Source organism: Lissotriton vulgaris, unplaced genomic scaffold (genome assembly GCF_964263255.1).
Source record: "Lissotriton vulgaris unplaced genomic scaffold, aLisVul1.2 SCAFFOLD_1858, whole genome shotgun sequence".
Classification (NCBI taxonomy): domain Eukaryota; kingdom Metazoa; phylum Chordata; class Amphibia; order Caudata; family Salamandridae; genus Lissotriton; species Lissotriton vulgaris.
Genome location: NW_028255686.1, coordinates 387,062 through 406,922, shown reverse-complemented (window position 1 = coordinate 406,922; position 19,861 = coordinate 387,062). Strand labels below are relative to the sequence as shown.

General features: G+C 44.7%; 1 protein-coding gene across 1 annotated transcript in view; it reads left to right on the top strand.

Moving 5' to 3' along the window:
• LOC147659037 (coronin-1B-like) overlaps window positions 1–19,861 on the top strand; it is a 111,126-nt gene that overhangs the window by 79,237 nt on the left and 12,028 nt on the right. Inside the window, exons 7-9 of the mRNA XM_086952025.1 lie at window positions 828–973; window positions 3,155–3,212; window positions 3,458–3,718. Of these exons, the coding sequence (XP_086808151.1) occupies window positions 828–973; window positions 3,155–3,212; window positions 3,458–3,718 (465 nt within the window). The remainder of the gene's footprint in view (window positions 1–827; window positions 974–3,154; window positions 3,213–3,457; window positions 3,719–19,861) is intronic.

Genomic DNA, 19,861 nt, shown 5'->3' with positions numbered 1-19,861 from the left:
CACCCTTCTTCAAGCGCCTTGAGACCCTCCGGGTATGTAGCGCGCTATATAAATCTTTTGACTTGACTTGACTTGACTTGCTTTAAAGTTGATGCACAGTATTTAAATCTATATTAGGGTTTGCAGTGCCAAAGAAATCTTGCATGGTAGTTTATTTGAACTGGGTGAGTAAAAATGTCGATGTCTGCAGCTTAAGAGTCCTGTAAATTCATGTGACCCGTCCAACCTCCTGTGAGGTGTAGATGTTGCAAAACACTGTTACACAATGCCATACTGCTTTTCCTTATAAAAGAAGTTATGTTGAGTTAAAATGCAAAAATGAGCTTGCAGCCACGTGAGGAGGATTGTGGATTTCAGGTAGATGTACTAGTAGGTTATTAAAGGCTTGCATCTCGGCATTCCACAAAACCTTAGTATGGGTCAACTAATAGATGACGAAATTCGGCGCAGCATATGGCCCTGTTACATATGAAGGCTGTAAAACTATGGTTACTGATGTTTTTTTTACTTATGCGTACCCCTGAAATGTATTAGAAAATAAGACCTATGATGGAAATAGAGCTGCTGTAATGTGGCTGGAAATGAGGCCTATTTAAGCAGGCCTCTTACCGCTCCCTGCTTGTGTGGAGAACTGAAAAGGCCACAAAACTATAATGTTCAGACGTATTGTAGTAAAGTTTAAATTGAATTCAATGTGTCTGTGAGGCTACAGGTTACACTGTAGAGGTCCAAGGTTGCTGTGGTTCATGGTGACTGATGGCAGAGGCGGAAGAAGAGGATTAGCTCGTGTACAAGATTCACCCTGTTTTTCCTCCTGCTTCCTCCAGGGTGACTCCAGCATCCGGTACTTTGAGGTGACTGACGAATCCCCGTATATTCACTTTCTCAGCACCTACGGCAGCAAAGAGCCACAGCGGGGAATGGGCTTCATGCCCAAGAGAGGCCTTGATGTCAACAAGTGCGAGATTGCCAGGTAAGGCCTTTCTTGCTACTCCCTGAAGCGCATTCTGTCATCTTGCAGTGTTAGTGACCCCTGATGACTTGAAATGCTTCTTGGTCCATGGGGAGAACCTAGCCAAATGCTGCAATTTCTATGATCAATCTGGGAGTGCTGCTGTAATAACATCCTTACAGAGAGAGGCACCATACTGCTCCTACAGCCGCGCGTTCTGGATATGGCTCTAAATATTGCCTATATTGATATTTCTTACTGTTCAATGTTTACATTTGCTAAAACAGTTGCTTGGGTGAAACCAGCTTGGCCATCTTGTCCTCGATTCAGTGGATTCCATTCTTGTTTAATAATGTATGTATTAATTTGTGTGTATGTTCTAATACTGGCTCATTGTGGGTAGTCCAGCTCTTTTGTGGGCCCTATAGATGTGAAGGAGACACTTCTGTATGGAGCCACAAACCTAAACGTACATGCATATAGAATAAAAATTTGCTATGGCGTGCCAGACTTTTCTTCTGAGTGTTCTATGTTTAGAAGGAAGAGTTAATTTTACCTCTGATTGGTACAGCCAGTTTTGTTTCACTGGCTGCTCGGTGAAAGAGCGAGGATGCTGGAGCTGGGTACCTCTAGGGAGGCCAGTATTTGGTGATAGAAGAGTATGCAGCCTGAGGGCACAGTGTTCCCTGCAGAGGGTTCGCATGAACAGTGACCTGGTGTGCGATGCCAGCTGTTGAAGGACAGATGCTTCGAATGGAACCTATAGGTAAAGGTGCGAGTCAAGAGTCCTGAGCATCAATCCGTTATTTATAAAGCACGACAAATCACCTGTGAGGGCCTCAAGGTGCTGGACTTGGTAGAGGCTGCTTCGTGATTGGTTCATTGGAACAGCCAGGTCTTGAGTCCTTTCCTGAATTGCTGGAGGGATGGGGCGTCCTGAGGTGCTGAGGAAGGTTGTTCAAGCTTTGGCCGCCATGTGTGAGAAGAAGCGTACTCCGCTGTTGGTTCATGGTATCCGGGGTGTGTCTTTGAGGAAGAGGCTGGTGATTCGTAGGTGTCTGGTCGGTCGGTGAAAGGTCAGGAGTTTTTTGATGTGTGCTGGTCCTACGTAGTGCAGGACCTTGTATGAGTGGATCAGCATCTTGAACTGTCATCTCTTCGGGATTGTAGCCAGTGTAGCTTCTTGAGGTGGGGTGTGATGTGGGCATGATTGCCTTGTGTGAGGGCTCTCTTGAATTGCCTCTAAAAAGAACATCCTGTGAGGTGTGGTAAAGGCACAACCAAGCATGTGGGGCTGTTTTCTGGAGTGTGGAAATTGACGGACAGCTATTGAGCGTTCAATAAGGCAACAGAGACTGATTGAGCAACTGGTGAAAACCCAATTGATCTTTGGCCTCAGCAAGGTGTTGGAAGTTTGGCCTTTATCCTGATTAGACTGAACCTTGCACAAGGAAGAGTGTTCATCGCTCCGCTCTGTGTGCTACACAAGCACGTCATGTAGCCTTAGAACAAAGGAAGTCTGAGAAGCATTCAGATTGTGTATGTGTTTGCACGTATTAATACATTGCTACTTGTGCATTGTTCACTTATTATCTGTACAAATCCCATAAATCTAGTTTGTAAGCTTTCAACGGTTTGTAGAAAATGCCCCGATCCCAGACTACCGATATTTCCAGAGACGAGAGGAGTCTCAGGAGCTGATGCTTATGCCAGCCATTCATTTGTTGACTTCCATCTCAGGTTGGCTGCTCCAGGGGTCCATTGTATGGTGCTAGTGGGTGCAGTGCCACCCATGCCCAGAAGGCCCCATTTGCACTCCTTTTCTTTAGGAGATCTATTATGAGAACCTAAGTCTCTGTCCCCTCTGAACCTACAAGGACAGTGTGCAGAAGATCCTTTAAACCCACTATACTGACTCTTCCCCAGATTCACTTCCCTCTAGCCATAAGTTTCCCACTTTCTCTTCATTTACACCATTTTTTACACCTTGCATACCGATGTCCTTATCATTCTTTGCCATTTTGCCTCTTGTTTCTCCCGTTACTTTGCTGTTGCCCTTTTCTTCTCAGTTCCTTCACGTTCCTCCTGTCTGGTTCTCCTGTAAGATTATCACTTTACTTCTTCTGCTCAATTTGTCTCCCACAGTATTTCCATTTCATCCATCTCTACGTGTCTCACTGTGTCTCTCTCATCTGTTTGCAGGTTTTTCAAGCTCCATGAGCGGAAGTGCGAGCCCGTCACAATGACCGTGCCAAGAAAGGTAGGCTAAAGATGGCCAAATCTTTTCATTGGCTCATAGCTTCTCTTCACTCACGTGCTGCAAGTTGTACATTGCATCTTGCATGCCGGTCCTCGTATTTACTAGAAAACATTTGGTTGTGTCCCCCAAATCTGTTTACTCCATTTTCACCGCTCTTAGTTCAGCGAGTATTTTGATAAAGGGATGAATGACTTCTGGGGCGTCTGCTGACTATTCCTTACTCTCATCTTGTGCTTCTTCCATAGTCCGACCTGTTCCAGGATGACTTGTACCCGGACACAGCTGGTCCTGAGCCTGCAATGGAGGCTGAAGAGTGGGTGGCAGGCAAAGATGCTGACCCCATCCTCATCTCCTTGCGGGAGGGCTATGTGCCAGCAAAACAGCGCGACTTGAAGGTCAACAAGAAAAACGTGCTGCACGAGAACCGGCCCGCTGCTGGAGGGAAGCTGGCGGCACCCACTGCGCACGCCTCTGTGCCAAGTATTAATGCCCCTGCCATCCATGTGGTAGGGAAACCTTTGCATTTGCCATGCAATCTCTTCTGTCTGCTTGCTTGTTCTGTCTATTCTCTTTCCTTCCATAATGCATTCTATGCCAACCTCCCTTCCCCTTTCCCCCTCTAATATAATCTGAAATGTTTTTAAACAATAATTATAGTTGCTTAAGGCTTCACCCTGTTTGTTGTCTGGAGCCAGGTTCCAAAGGTATCTTTTGGAAACCCCTAATCCTCCTGGTTTTATGGCCCTGACCGGTTTGCTTTGTTTCTCGCATGAGAGTCCTCAAGGTTTTTCTAAGGTGTTTGCTTAATGTATAGTTATCAGCTCCACCCAGCAACTCCTCATTAAGGTAATATCAGGCTTCCTCCTTAAGCTTTTCTCTTTGAACAATTAACATAAATGTCTTCATCAATAGATTTGCGTACGTTCCCTGAGGTCCGATTGCGTGTAATAAGACAATTGTAGGACCCACATTGTGGTATTGTTATCATGAAATTAGTTGAGTGCTTGTAATTCTGGCTAATAGGTTTGCTTTTTGTCCCAATCTTGGTTGAATAATGTAAGATCCTACTCTCATGTGCCTAGAGAGTTTGGCTCGGCTGCAAGTTGTCTGTGTGATATCGGTTTACTACATAGAAGGTGTGCTTCACCACTGGACAACCCCAGAATGTGTTATGAGTCAGCTCTGCATCACAGTTGGCTTTCCCTCTCCCAAAGCTTGCAATGGTTCCCACTTCTTGGACACCCACTCAATGAGTTGTTATCCTGCCTCAGCCTCTAAATCCCATTCAGCAGGGAAGAGATTTCGTGTTGTTGATCCTTTGCAATCGTACTAGCCTTAGAACTTCAAAAAATTATGCCTCTCAGGGTTCCTAGACACTGTACATTTCTTGTAGTGGTTCTAACTCTTTGCTATGAGCCTTCATTATGGCGAATGGCTCATTCTTTAAGCCAGGCTTCTTGATAGCTCCACAATTTTGATGCCCTAAAGAATTGTGGGATATTACAGATTATAGACCTCAATTGTCTTGATGCTCCCCTCCCAGTGAATACATATCCTAAACTGTGAGGGTTGTTGTGGCTTCACCCCTAACTCCAGTGTTCAGCATCCATTGCCCAAGTTGCTTCTAGCTGAATCTCTGTTTTCCCAAGTAGAAATTTGAATACTCTTGAATGCAGTGAGAAAGAACAATACTCCACTTGGTCTGGTAGTATGCAGCTTCTCCATTGAGTGTCACGCCAATTCATTTTCCAAATGTGCCATATTGGCTCGCTTTTTGATGCAACTGTCAAGGTGTTGGAGCGCTTCAGTTATCGCCTTCCTCTTTCAAATGCAGCACAGCCATAAATCATATTGGCCAAAGGATCTACCTCTTGCATGTGCCCCCAAACTTTCTCCTGCGCTTTCTTAATGCAATATCCCTGAGAGGAAGAGTAGTTTCACACCATTGCTTTAGGAGGCACAACTACTGGCCAATGGGTACTGGAAGGGATGGCCTGTGTCCAGTTGGACTACGACTCTTCTCTTTCTTCTATTCGACGTAGCACGGGCGAGATTTCCCATTTTGTAGAGGTTTTTCTTTTTCTTGTTTCTAAAGAGATCTGTGGTGAACGCCTTGGTCACCTCCCGGTTGGATTACGGTAACATACTCTACCTGGGGGCGACCAAGGCGGTCACCAGACGCCTCCAGCTAGTGCAGAATGCTGCTGCTCGTTTGCTCTGTGGTGGTCGCAAAACGGATCACATAACAGGACGCCTTCGTGATCTTCACTGGCTAAAGGTGGACAGCCGAGTGAAATTCAAAGCGCTAAGTTATATGCACAAAATCAGGATGGGCAAAGCTCCCACCTACTTGCAAACTCTTGTTAAAATATACTCCCCGTCACGTTCTCTCCGCTCCTCCTTTCAAAAACTTTTCGCTGTGCTCAAGTTTAGACTGTCTAGGATGGGTGGCAGGTCCTTTTTAGGTCTCGCTGCGAAAAGCGCACGAAAGCGCGCTCTCGCTGAGAGACTATAGCTGTCGGTTCAGCCAACTTCAGCCGACAACGACTGGAGACAGGAGCTGGCCACGCTCAGCATTAAAACAGCATGGCAGAGTCGGATTACGACACGCGCTTTAGGATTTGGTCGCGCGCGTGAGCTTCGTTTCGGTTTCGTTTTCACCTCGGAGACCCGGTGTGAAGAGGAGCAGGGCAGCGGGGAGTTGGAAACGAGCGTCGGCGCCCGCGAAGGAACCACGACGAGCAGAAACGGAGGCGGCGGAAGCGCTGGAGGAAGGGGTAACGCTTGTGTAATTTTGTTTTTCAATAAAACATTTCAATAAAGCGCGCATGGCGGCCGCGCAACTTTATTATTGCGTGCGTCGCCAAAATACTTTTCTTTCAAAATTATCTGTTTTTATAAAGTGCAGCATGCTAACCTTCATATTTATGGCGGCCACACATCTATCTCCTGCTTCGGCGTTAGCCACGGCTCTAATCTTCTGCCCTGGTCTTAGCTGCCTGTTCAACCGTAAAAAAACATTTGCAATGGCCCCTAGCGGCCCATGATTCGCTCCCAGCAACCATTGTTTACAACGTTGCTGGGAGCGATGCACGGCATGAAAGCATGGAGGGCTGAAAGGAGCATGAGCAGCGGGAAACCGAGCTGTTAGAGGGAGCCGCGGGGCAGGGACGGCAGACGGGCACAGCAGCAGCAGGCCAGCTCCGGGGTGCCAGTGCTTTGCCGGACTACCACACTCTGCCCAGCCACAGCAGTCACGGGAAGTGTGCAGGGGAGAGTGAGCAGCTTCCACCAGCCAGCTCTGGCGGGCTGCTCTCCGTCCTTCATGCTGCCTGTGTCTGCTCCACAGACCAGCCATCCGCAGCCCTCCTCCTGTTGCCACAAGAGCTATGAAGTCTCCGCCTAATATCCCAAGAGATCCTTTTATTGTAGGGTTGGCTGGGCTAAAAAACACGAGCCTTTTGTTTCTGCCCTCGAGAGCTGCAGTGACGCCAGACGACCACGGACTCGGGTCTTCTCCAGCACAACATTCTCCTGGGCCTCCGTTGCCTCATTTTATTAGACGCTGAAAGAGATGTTTAGTTTACAATGCGATTTACTTCAATTCGAGATGAGTACCATTGAACCCACGATGTTTAAAAATGTTCGTATTCAGCCATGGGATATTTTTAATAAATTATGGTTGTTACTAAAATGGAGGCATCATTCTAATATGTTATGCATGAGTAGCTTCACACCCAGAATGAGCCAAGCACCCTATTATCAGGTGTTCTCCTCAAGTTTGGCCTCGATATCTTCTGGTAGTTCCAACTCGTAATTCATTTCACCATTTAATTTTCCATTTTAATCATAATGTTGCATGGGAATTCTTTGACAGTAGTGTTCAGCAGACTTTAGTTCTCATCTGTTGAGCAGAATTACTTACATTTCCCGAGGCGCGGCATCGCGTGCTGCTTCCTCATTCCAGGTGGTGAAATACCGCAAGAAGGGGAGTATTTTTCCACTGGCTCTGGAACGCCACGGGTTACCAAACCCTACACAAGGGTGTGGTAGCGCTCTCACGTGACGTCACACGCCCACTTAGCATCAGTCTCTAATCGGCAGTGTAGTATTTCGTTGCTAGTGTTAGTTGATATCTGCAGTGCAGAATTTATTTAATACTTATTTCTATTTTGGAATTCATTTATATAATCTATTGTTTAATTCGGACACGGGCCTGTAAAATAATTTTCAAACATTAAAACGCAAAATTTGTACATTATATATACTAACATCAAGTTAAAAGAAAAAGAAACCACATTGAAATTAGAATACATTTAAAACGCATGTTTACATAGGGTTCTTTAAATTCACCAGAAAAACCGATGCATCCTTCATGGGGTTCTTTAAATTCACCAGAAAAACCGATGTATCATTTTGCTACTGTAAATACTATCATGGCAAAGCTGGACCTGCAAGTGTGTGAAGTGCTACTAGTCTATCATTTCATTATGTAAAATCATATTTAATGCTCCCTTGTATAGCTTTTATAATATCATTTGTACGGGATCAAAACTAATTTACTTTTAGAAAAGCAACTTTCCTTTACTTGTTTATATTTACGTTCGGTTTTAATGACTGCTAGGGTAGCTTTGGGTTTACACTGGATCGTAGTTCATTTTCATTGTGTTGTGAGTGCACCTGCTGGCCAAAATAGACTGCCACGTTAACGCGTGCATGCAACACATAGAGCCAGTGGTTCTACGGCTAAGGGGGATAAATATATCACTTTGTGTGCAGACTAATTACTGAGATTCATGCGCAATTCTCATCTCATTCTCTGCCTCTCGTCATCCAGTCACTGTAAATTGCCTGGAATGCGGCTCGTACAAAGCCTCCCTTTACCTGAGGAATGCTTCTCAGGAGCACGCTGCCCACAGCAGAAAATCATTAACTCACTCTTATCTGTCTATCTATCGCACTCACTCTATCACCCTCCCTCCCTCCCTCCCTCTATCTATCGCCCTCGCTCTATCTATCGCCCTCACTCTTATCTATCGCCCTCACTCTTATCTATCGCCCTCACTCTTATCTATCGCCCTCACTCTTATCTATCGCCCTCACTCTTATCTATCGCCCTCACTCTTATCTATCGCCCTCACTCTTATCTATCGCCCTCACTCTTATCTATCGCCCTCACTCTTATCTATCGCCCTCACTCTTATCTATCGCCCTCACTCTTATCTATCGCCCTCACTCTTATCTATCGCCCTCACTCTTATCTATCGCCCTCACTCTATCTGTCTATCGCCCTCACTGTCTATCTATCTATCACACTCACTCTATCGTTATCACTCTGTCTATCTATCGCCCTCACTCTATCTGTGTATCGCATCACCACAGCATCACCAAAGCATCACTCGGGGGCACCACACCATCACTATGCGCTACCACAGCATCACTGAAAGCCACAGCATCACTCGTCGCAACCACCACATCACTCAGGGCCACCACAGCATCAATCTGTGCAACCATTCAACAACAACTGGTTCAAATATGTTCTCTCAATGTTTCAAGCTTTATTACAAATGTCACAAAAAGATGTTAATATTTCACTTCTGTGCTTGGATTTTTGTCACAATAAAATACACTTAACATAATCTTCACAAAAGTTATTACCAAAGTTTAAGCTGTTGCCATTATAAATTGCAACAACTTTTATTTAAGTATTAATTATTAAAAATAAATAAAAGCCATTATTAATAATATCAATTCATCTAAGTCATGTAAATACAACACATATTGCATTACAATTGGCATTGTAAATGACAAAGGTATTAATTTCGCTATTTTCAAAACCAACACATAAATAACAAATTTGTCATTTACAAAACCAATAGCTCAAACTTTCCTAATGCGAAACCTATTGCATTGCAAATGCTTGTATTATTTGGGACCCAAACTTTGGAATTCCCTCCCTAGACATTCGCTCCGAGAACTGCTATATGTTCGTTTCCGCAAGGCCATTAACCCCATCGAAGCTCATGACGAGCTCAGCTCGTCATGAGGTACACCTCTCATACACTCATGACGAGCTGAGCTCGTCATGAACAATGGGAATCAAGAAATATCAGCACAGGAGCAAAATAACATCAGCATCGATGGTATTAAAACCTAGTTTTTCAATCAGTAACTGAGTACCCTTGGGGCTTTCCACTTTGTGACATTTCCAGCGCCGGGAACCCCTTTGTGGGTTGCTGTTGCGCTTTATAAGCTTAACAAATAAATAAATAAAAGGAGCGGTTGAACCCATCACCATCTTTAAGCTGTAGTGAACACCCATTGATGTTTAGTTCCAAATAACTACAGAGCTTTCTTCTCAACCATTAGTATTTATTAGTTGAAGTAATTTGTTTGGACTCTTCCTTGATCACTGGTCAAATTCAAATCCACCACTCAGGCTTCCTGTCCAAAAGACTTCCTGGTGAATATGTAAAATTTCAACCAACAGAAAGCACTGACTTTTTAGTTCTTGCTCTGGATAGTGTTGCAATGCATCCAGTGTAGGAACACATGGTGCCCTTTGAATAGATATTTGCACTCTACCAGGTATCACTGCTCAGAAGTAAGGTCTGTTAACACTCTTCTGGGCAGCGACCTCCTACATTTATTTGTGTCCATTTGCAGATTGTATCTGCCTGTTCCCTGCACAAAGGTCTGAAGAATCATTAAACAGAAGCTTTAGAAATGTGGCTAAGATAAGGTTGTTTTTCGCAGTTAGATGCTGACTTTCTCCAGCTACCAATACAATTCGGCATTGGGAATGCTGTGTCATGCTGAGTGCTTTCAGAATCCCTGGAAGCTGAAGAATTACTCATATTGCAAAATGGTGCTACATCTCATCTGTGATTGAACAACTGAATTTGCTGTTCAGCACAGTAAGTCATGGGAAACTGGTGCTGATGGCGGGAGGCAGTGACACAGCCCAGCAGTGTATTTTGGCATGGAATACATATTGTCCATGTCAAAAGAAAACAAAGCTTTAGTTTTGGAGAGTTTATAGCCAGGTTCTCCTGATGGCATAAAATCGGTCAGAAACCCTCAGTCATCCTGTAGATGGCAAAGTCGCATCCTTGCAGGCTGGGAGTTGTATTGTCATGTTGTGTGATTCCTTTCACAAGTTGTTTACTCCTGTGGCAGATCTAGTTGAGGATGCAAAACTACAAACAAGTCTCTGGGATTAGATTTCAGTAGATCTGTCTCAGACCGTTACCTATTCTTTTCAGTGTCATTCTTAGTTTATTTATTCAAAGTTTTATATAGCGCGAACAAGATCTTAGCAGATATCAGAGCGCTTTACAGAAACAAGGGGTAGGGGCAACAGGAGGGTGAATTAAACCACCTATTGAGTACAATACAGTAGTAGATAGTGAATGAGTAGCAAAATAGGGTAGCAAACAAGTAAACAAGTAACAATATAATACCAAATAAACGATCAGGTGCCAATAATACACAAACGGTGCAAAGTCTTAGATCCAGCAGTAATAGAGCTCATGTGAACTTGGCCATAAGGATGGCTTTGACCTCCTTCTTAAAAAATGCAGAGGAGGAGATAAGTCTTGTTTCAGGAGGGAGTGCATTCCAGATTCTGGGTGCCATTCCTGAGAGAGCGTTTGTATGTTTTTTCCTTCCGGAATCTTCGAGGTTTCAGTAGGAGATTTTTAGTGCTTCTATTTGATCTCGCGCCACCAGATATAGTCAGCTTTTGAGTGAGGTAGTTGGGAGACTTGTGGTGTACGGCCGAGTGTGTCATACAAGCAATTTTCAGCTGTATTCTGGCTTCAACAGGCAGCCAGTTCAGAGATCTCAAGTCAGGGGATATATGCGAATGTTTGCTAGAACCAGTGATGAACCTCGCGGCAGCGTTCAGGGAGGCTCTTAGGGGAGCGATTGTTGAAAGGGGGAGTCCGTTGAGGGCCACGATTCCGTAGTCTATGCGAGGGATGACTAGGGCTTGTACAGCAGTTTGGAAGTCCTTAGCTGGGAGGAAGGGGGTAGCAGTGCAAAAATAAAAATTGTATTCGAGGCATGTGAGCTGTAGATCACATGCTATGCATAGATTGCCATCTCGTGTTGGGTCCGGATGTTTGACTTTGTTTTTGTTCGAAGAAATCTTTCCAGTCACGAGGTAGGTGACTCTTCCTTTAGGTGATAGTGCTCATGGGCATCAACTCCATCCTTAGATAGTTTTTTTCCGCCATCGGGTTCTGATGTGTTTTGCTGCACTCCAGGTTCGGTACCTTTTTTGGACCCCTGTGACGCGCAATCCACTACCCTTGACGGTATTGTGACGGTATTGTTATCAATCGCGGTTCCCCATTCGATGCGCATTGTCTGTCTTCAGAAAACCTTCAATCGGGAAACTCGTGGCAGGCCTTTGGCCTACCTGCGCCGACAGCACTAGCAGTCGATGGAACCGACTCCATTCAAGATATGTCTCGATGTGTTGCTAAGTTTTCACGCACCGACTTGCACGAAGTGTGCAGCCTCTGCTTGTCCCCGAAACACAACGAGAACGACTTTGATGCGTGCCGATTGTTTCGATCGAAAAAGCCTCTTCGTGACCGTCGGGCTCGACGTCACGAAATGCAACACCAGAGCGACTCCGCATCAGACATATTCGGCGAACATTCCACACTGAACATCAACCTCAAGGAGCCGAGGAGGAAGTAGAACTTATCTCAGTATCTGAAGCCGACTCCGACATGGAAGAAGAAGAACAGATTACTCCGGGTCAGCGTACCGTGAGTAAAGATACCCCTTTGCCCCCTCAAGGTAAGACAAAGGCTCCGGTCCCTCCTCTGCCCTCGGGCCAAAGTCGGCACCGACCAAAAGTATCAGACTCCCTCGGGCCCGGCACCGAAACAGAAAGACGCGCCTTTCGGCTCGGGCTCGAGCCGGCCCCACTCCGGCGCAAAACCAACACCTTCTGCGCCAAAACACAAGTCCAAGTCATCGACACCGAACGGCTTGGAACTGAAACCTTCGACACCCAAAGGCTCGGAGCCGAAACCTTCGATGCCGAAACCGACTCATAAGGAGAAACACTCTCCCACTAAAGAACCTCGGTCCGATGCGCTGCCTTCGGATCCGAAGCAGAAGAAACTGGTAATAAACCCTCAAACAGGGCATATTCATGCCACTCTTCCAAAGAAACGGAAAATTGTCCTATCGGAGAAATATTATAAGGAAAAGTGTGGCAACTAACTCTTCTCCTTCTTATATTCCACTTCATTCGCCCATTGATCCTAACTTTCTCATTTCACCAGCAAATTCACCACCACCACTTTCGCCTGACCCACACGATGAAGGAGATGGGGATCAGGATAGGTAACAGGACACTGACCCATGGGACTATTATCAGACAGACACAATCACATGTAATGACCCTGATTTGTATCCCTCCAGACCCTCCCCACCTGAGGACAACATTGGATGCATTGAGCTTCTAAATAGGGACGCTCAATATCATTGGGTGGGGCGCCATAAAGAGCCTTTAGGAGAGGATTTCCTAGTTGAAACACTCACTTCTTCCCAAAGAGCTACTCGGACCGTACCAATGCTCAAAGACATGTTAAAGCACACAGATGAGGTATTTAAAGACCCTGTAAGATCCAGGCTTATTACACCTAGAGTGGACAAAAAATACACCCGCTCCTACTGACCCGGTATACATTAGTAGCCAGCTGCCCTTAAACTCTCTTTTAGCCTCCAATGCTCGCAAGAGAATTCACTCACAAACCACAGGTGAGGCCCCTCCTCCTAATTAGGAGTCTAAGCTAATCAATGCTTCGGGCAAAAGAGTGGCTTCACAGGCAGCAAATCACTCGTGCATTGCCAGGGCTCAAGCTTTGTTGGCTCGCTAGGATAGGGCTCATTATGATGAGTTGGAAACACTCATACAACATTTACCTGATGAATACAAATCTAAGGCTAATGACCTTATTCAGTATGGTAAACTTATTACCAATACATCCATAAGATGTGCCCTAGATGCTGCAGACACAGCAGCTTGTGCAGTCAACACCAGCATACTATTATGCAGACATGCTTGGCTAAGAATATCAGGCTTCAAGCCAGTGGTGCAAACTCCATCCTTCATCAACCGCTCGATAAGGATCACCTCTTTGGTCTAACTGTTGATACCTCGCTGGAAAAGATGAAGAAAGACACTGAGGACGCAAAGTCCATGTGGGGCTTTGCAGTTACCTGCCACTAGGGGCTCCTTTCAGCGCTCCTTTTACAGGGGTGGTTCAAAAACGGTGTCCACCGAAAATCCCTCCTCCTCTTACAAGGGCAATAATCAATCCCCCTCTTCAAGAGGTGACTTCCTTCCATTATCCTCCGATCATTCCACCCCTGTCGGGGGACGACTCTCAATTCCTGCATGTCAGGAATTCAATCACTTCAGACAAGTGGGTACTAGAAATTATCCAGTATGGTTACTGCCTGGATCTTACAGACACTCCCCCAAATATCTTTCCAATATCACATGCAATGTCACCAGAGCATCTCACCCTTGTAAAGCAGGAGGTTTTCTCTCCTCTCTCCTCTCTCCTCTCTCCTCTCTCCTCTCTCCTCTCTCCTCTCTCCTCTCTCCTCTCTCCTCTCTCCTCTCTCCTCTGTCCTCTGTCCTCTGTCCTCGCTCCTCTGTCCTCGCTCCTCGCTCCTCGCTTCTCTCTTCTCTCTTCTCTTCCTCTCTCTTCTTCTCTCTTCTTCTCTCTTCTTCTCTCTCCTATACTTGACCTCAGAGAACTATATCTGTACATTCAGTCGGACCACTTTCGTTGGCCATCAGAAACAGCGATGGGGTTAAAGGCCGCATATTTCCATATTCCCATTCACCCTGCTAATGGAAATACCTCCGGTTTGTGGTTGGCGGACATATTATCAATTCAAGGTTCTCCCATTCGGAGTAACTACAGCACCCAGGATTTTCACCAAGTGTCTAGCAGTAGTCCCGGCTCATCTAAGAAGACTGCACATTCACGTCTTGCCCTACCTAGACCATTGGCTAATAAAAGCCAGCTCGCAACAGAGCTGCATAAAACACACTCTAAAAACAGTCCAACTGCTTCTCGACCTGGGGTTCACAGTAAACCAAATTGCATCTCCAACCATCTAACACACAGTGTACCTAGGAGCAACAATAAACGCTGAAAAAGCTCTAGCATATTCCAACCCAGTCAGGATACGAAACATGCAAACTCTTATAGTGTAAGAAAGCGGCTCTGTATATACTGCACCAGAGTCCACAGTCCCCAGAGGTACGGCAGAGGCTAAAGTTAGATATATTATGAAAAGAGAGAGGAACCCCTTGAAGTGAACAAGGGAATTGGGGTGTTAAACCTAAATCAAACAGAATGATTCCCTTGGGTCGTGTACAGGAGAAGCTTGGAATTAGCTATAACCACAATCAAATATAAACACACTAACTAAAGAAATTAATCAAAAATGAAGTTACATAACAATTTATTGAAACAATAAAAAGACAATTTACAATTACACTGGAAACAATGTAAAAAAACAATTAAAATACTATATAGTTTTGTGACCAGCACAAAAACGAAGGACAGACAAAACTCAATTGTAAAACATACAAATTAGAAATTACAAAGCGTACATTCACAATTAAAATTTCAACGTCCCCTGGTTTTATAACCTTACAATCTTATATACACCGGGGGGGGGGAAAGATGAATTGTACAGAAAATTGCGTCGACGCGTTTCGGTGGTTTGCGTATTATTATGTGCCACCTTTATCAAGACTATTGATTTGTTGTCTGTCGTGTTACTGGATCCTTATGGTTGTCCTACAATAGATATACATACAGTTAATTGACTGAATTGAGAGAACACTATACTTTACAGTAATTCACAGGTACAATGTCTAGCCTATTCATAAATGGTATTACTTAATGGCTGCTCTTTATACGTGAGTTATATATTCTATTACTTCACAATTTTCTCTACATACAAACTCTCAGGAACACAGGGTCCCTCGGTCGTTGGAGCTTAATCTGGTTATGGTATTTGAGACTTCTCTAATAAAGACCTAAATTTCGACACAATGATAGACACTGTTAGCCTAGTAGGCGTAGCTAGGTGAGGGCAGATATTAACGTGGCATACTCTCCCTAAGTCAGAAAAAAGATTGTGCTTGTGGGATGCTAGGCATATGGCTCTCTTTACGCTCTTGCTAATTGTAGAGTATTAGTCTATGCAAAATAGAAGAAGGCATTGACTTCACATCTATATGTGCATGTATCGGCTGTATCTCTGCTACTAAGGTTCAAAGAGACTCAAAAAAGCTTCGTGGGAGGTAAATACACTTAAAATTGTGTTTCCCTACTCAAGTTCTGCTTTTACCTGTTTGGTCAGTTGGGATTCCTTATTATGTAGGAGATAAAAATTCTTTCAGGATGTGAGGAGATATTCTTATTGGGCGGTAACTATCTGGAGAGAGAAGCATATAAAACCGCTAGAATAAGTAGGAGGTGGAAAAAATCCTATGTCCTTAATATTAATTTAAGCTTATAACTTGACATACCTGGAGGTTACTAATGATTCTCCTATCCGATAAGGATTAGAAAACTTTTCAAAGTCTGTAAATCTTCAGACACTTCTATGTCACTACTCTTTAGTTGTTCTTGACTTGTAGCGGGGATGAATATCAAGATCAATGGCGGTTGGCTTCAATGACCAGAACGAGTCTCTCTTGGGGGAGAAAAATGAAAGAGAAGGGAGTACTTTTAGACCTCAATTATATGAGACGGAGTAAATGGTTGTGGAAATGCGCCTGGATTACAAATTTACCAGTAGCGTTATCTTACCTATAATGGTCAAAAAGGGATCTCGCAGTAGAAGGAATAATAGAGGCGCGGTGAGCTGCCTTTACTTTTGTGAGCGTTGGGGTAGTTTCTTAAAAAATGGTATTATCGTATCCCCTAGAGGAGAAGAGTAGAACAATAGTTCAATTTTAGTTCGTTAGATAGTGAGGCCTCTTTAAAAGTTCCCTCCTGGGCTGGGTCTTACCTGCTACAGCAAAAGCGTCTGTTCGTATCGGGTCTTCGTTTTCAAATGAAAGATTCTTTTTGCCCCCATTCTATCAGATATCTGTACTAGATACCAAAAGGTAATAATAACCGGTGACTTCAACTTACACTGGGAAAAAACGCCTAAAGACTCGATATCTCGACAACTGGAGCTTTCTATATGTCCATAAGTGGTCTGAAGCAGTTGGTAGAAGGTCCCACGCATAACAGGGGACATACGCTTGACCTTGTCTGGACCTCGGACCCGGAAGTGATGATTCAAGATATCCTACCTTGCGTTTGGTCGGACCATTATCTGATCAACTTTGGTATTTCCATCAAAGGGAATTCCATAAGCACAGTCCCAGAAACGAAAAATGTTCGTCAATGGAAGAAGGTTGATTCGCAAACCTTGACAGTCACTCTTCCACACTGTATTAAGCCCCTCAGTGGTAATCTAGACCAGGACTATATGAACTTAACTAAAAATCTAACTCAGGCGATCGATCAGATTGCCCCGGAAAAGTTACAAAAAGCCAAAGGGCTGAGGAAAGGCGCTCCTTGGTTTACCCCTCCTCTGAGAGAATATAAGAAAGAGCTCTGTCGTGTGGAAAGGCATTGGAGGAAAACAAAGGAGGAAATAGATCGTGAACACTACAAAACCAAATTAAACGCTTACAAGAAACTGATTTTGACAGTCAAAGCAGAATATTTTGATACTCGCATTAAACAGGCGCAAAATGTTCAGAAGGAATCGTTTACTACTTTGAATGAATTGACAAAGATACCGGTCAAAACCGAGAAAATTTGACAGCAACACCTTTCAACAGTATTTCTCAGAAAAAGTGCAAACTATTTTCTCTGAGATTAAAAATAATACAGTTAGCGGTTTTATTCCATTGCAGAATACTGCTGTCTCTCAAGAATGTATTATCTCACGCTTTCCTGAAATAAATTCTACCAAGCTTGAACAATTGATGAATAATATCAAATCTGGCTCTCCTGCCGACCCCTGTCCCCCTAGGATTTTCCGGGCGGCACGTCCTATCTTGGAGAAACATATTCTCTCCTTCCTTAATATGTCACTGCAGAAGGGATACCTTCCACCTAGCCTTAAGGAGGCTCGGGTTAGACCTTTGTTAAAAAAACCAGAAACAGATTCAGCCAACTTAAAAAATTATCGACCGATCTCCCAACTACCATTTCTATCAAAAATCCTGGAGCAACATGTGCTGCAAGATCTATCCTCTCTTCTGGAGTGTCACAATCTTCTCCATGGATGTCAGGCGGGCTTTAGGGCACACCACAGCACCGAGTTAGTGATGCTCTCGGTGCTGGATGAGCTTAGAGGCATGGCTGACAGTAGGAAACCAAGCGCCCTGATACTTCTAGATCTGTCCGCGGCGTTTGACACTGTCAGCCATGACCTGCTCCTGGAAAGAATGGCCAGTTTGGGAATAAAAGGTGTAGCCTACAAGTGGCTATAATCCTTCCTAACTGGGAGACAACAGAGGATTCAACAGGGAATTGATCTCTCTAATGTAGGCATGGTGGAGTGTGGAGTCCCGCAGGGCTCAGCACTATCTCCACTACTTTTTAATCTCTACCTAAAACCCCTGATTGAGTCTTTAGTGCACATGGGCTGTCGAGTGTTTAACTACGCCGACGACACTCAGTTGCTTTTTAGCATTGAGAATTCTACTGAAGCCCAGGAGCATATGCTAGAAGTTCTTAGGTATACAGTCAGCTGGATGACTATCAACCTATTGAAAATCAACCCTGAAAAGACAGAAGTCCTGGTGATATCTACAGGAACATCACCCTGGGGTGATGGATACTGGCCACAAGAACTTGGTCCTACTCCAATACCAGCAGCAAATGTAAAAAGTCTCGGCATAAAAATTGACTGTGATCTGTCAATGTCTGCCCAGATTTCTACGGTAGTTGGCGTGTGTATCGGTCTTATTAGGCAACAGCATAAGCTTGTCCCTCTCCTTTCTCAGTCGATGCTCCGCACGGTAGTGTCAGCCACGATTATATCACGATTGGACTATGGCAATGTCCTTTATTTAGGCCTGCCAAATAGTCTGATCAAGAAACTACAGGTGGTTATGAACGATGCGGCACGCCTGATTTTTAAGCTTCCCAGGAAAGCCCATGCCTCCCCCCTATTACATACGCTTCACTGGCTCCCGGTGAAGCAGAGGGTGGAATTCAAGAGCCTGTGCGTTGCACATAAGGCAATATATGGACAAGCACCGGTCTATATCAAGGATCGTCTGACGCGTTACAATCCGAAACGATCACTTAGATCCTCGGATGCTCAACTGTTGGTTTGCCCTCGTTTCAAACTGGCAACAAAGGGTGGAAGATCCTTTTCCACACAAATCCCACAGCTGTGGAATAAGTTGCCAGACATGCTTCGTAAGGAGACCAATCTTCTACAGTTCAGAAAACAACTGAAAACAACATTATTCAGGGAAGCTTTTGGCCCTTCTTAAGGTACTCTATTCCTTCGCTAGCCTGGAAAATTTGTTGTGTTTCTTGGTCTGAAAGCGTCTTGAGACCGGTGGGTGAGCTGGCGCTATACAAACTAAAGTAACAATCACAATAACAATAACAATCCAGATGCAATAGTACAAGGGCTTGAACAGCGGTTGTGCAGTTGTTTTCTAGGAGAAATGATTTCACCCTCTTTTTGGTACCAGGCCTCATAGGTTTTCTTGGTGATGTGTTCATACAGGATGTGAATAGTTTTGCATTGTGAATCTTTCTGGATTCACTATGCTGTGCATTATTCCGCCATCTAGTGGTTGGGTCCGGAATGAAAGTCTTTTTTTCTCTTTTTTTTTTCGTGGCCCAGGTGGGTGTCGACATCCCACTTGTGACGTCGACGTGCTTCCTGCGGAAGCTCCCCCCTTTGGTCGTCATCTTCAGATTCTTTTTTCCGCTGTTGGGTCTGGATCGTTGCTGAGTTCCAGAATTTTGGAAAAGGAATTCAAGCAAAATCGGAGAAATTAATGAAGAATCAAGTTTTCAAATACACCGGACTACAGGTCAGGTACCCGGAGCGACGAGGGAGAAGTTAAAGAACAAAACAGCGACGTTTGACGGAGAATGCGATCGCAGGGGGCTCCCTGAGCGCGTGGAAGGACAAAACACTGTTCACGTTTTGCACCAATTGCCACCACAAGTACGCCCAGAAGGATCAGCATCCAGTCTGCAACCTCTGCCTGCCACTCGACCACAGCAGCGAAGACTACAATGCGTGCTCGGAGTTTACACCCAAAACCCTCAGAGTAAGGGAGAGGCAGAGGAGGGCGAACCACAACATGTAGGAGCAGGGGCCACCTCCATTGCTACAAGACTTGGGACTCTCCTTGGAGAAGAGGACAACATCGTAGAAGGACCGGAGGACTGCACGTTTGTTGAGGTCCATAAGATGTCGAAGGAGGTAAGGGAGTCGTCAACCCCTAAACACCCAAGCAACACTCTAAAGAGTGAAGCAAAAGCCCCGAGCGACACTCGCAGAAGTGAAGCTAAGTCCTTGAAGGGAGCTCTGCCGCCGAAACATTT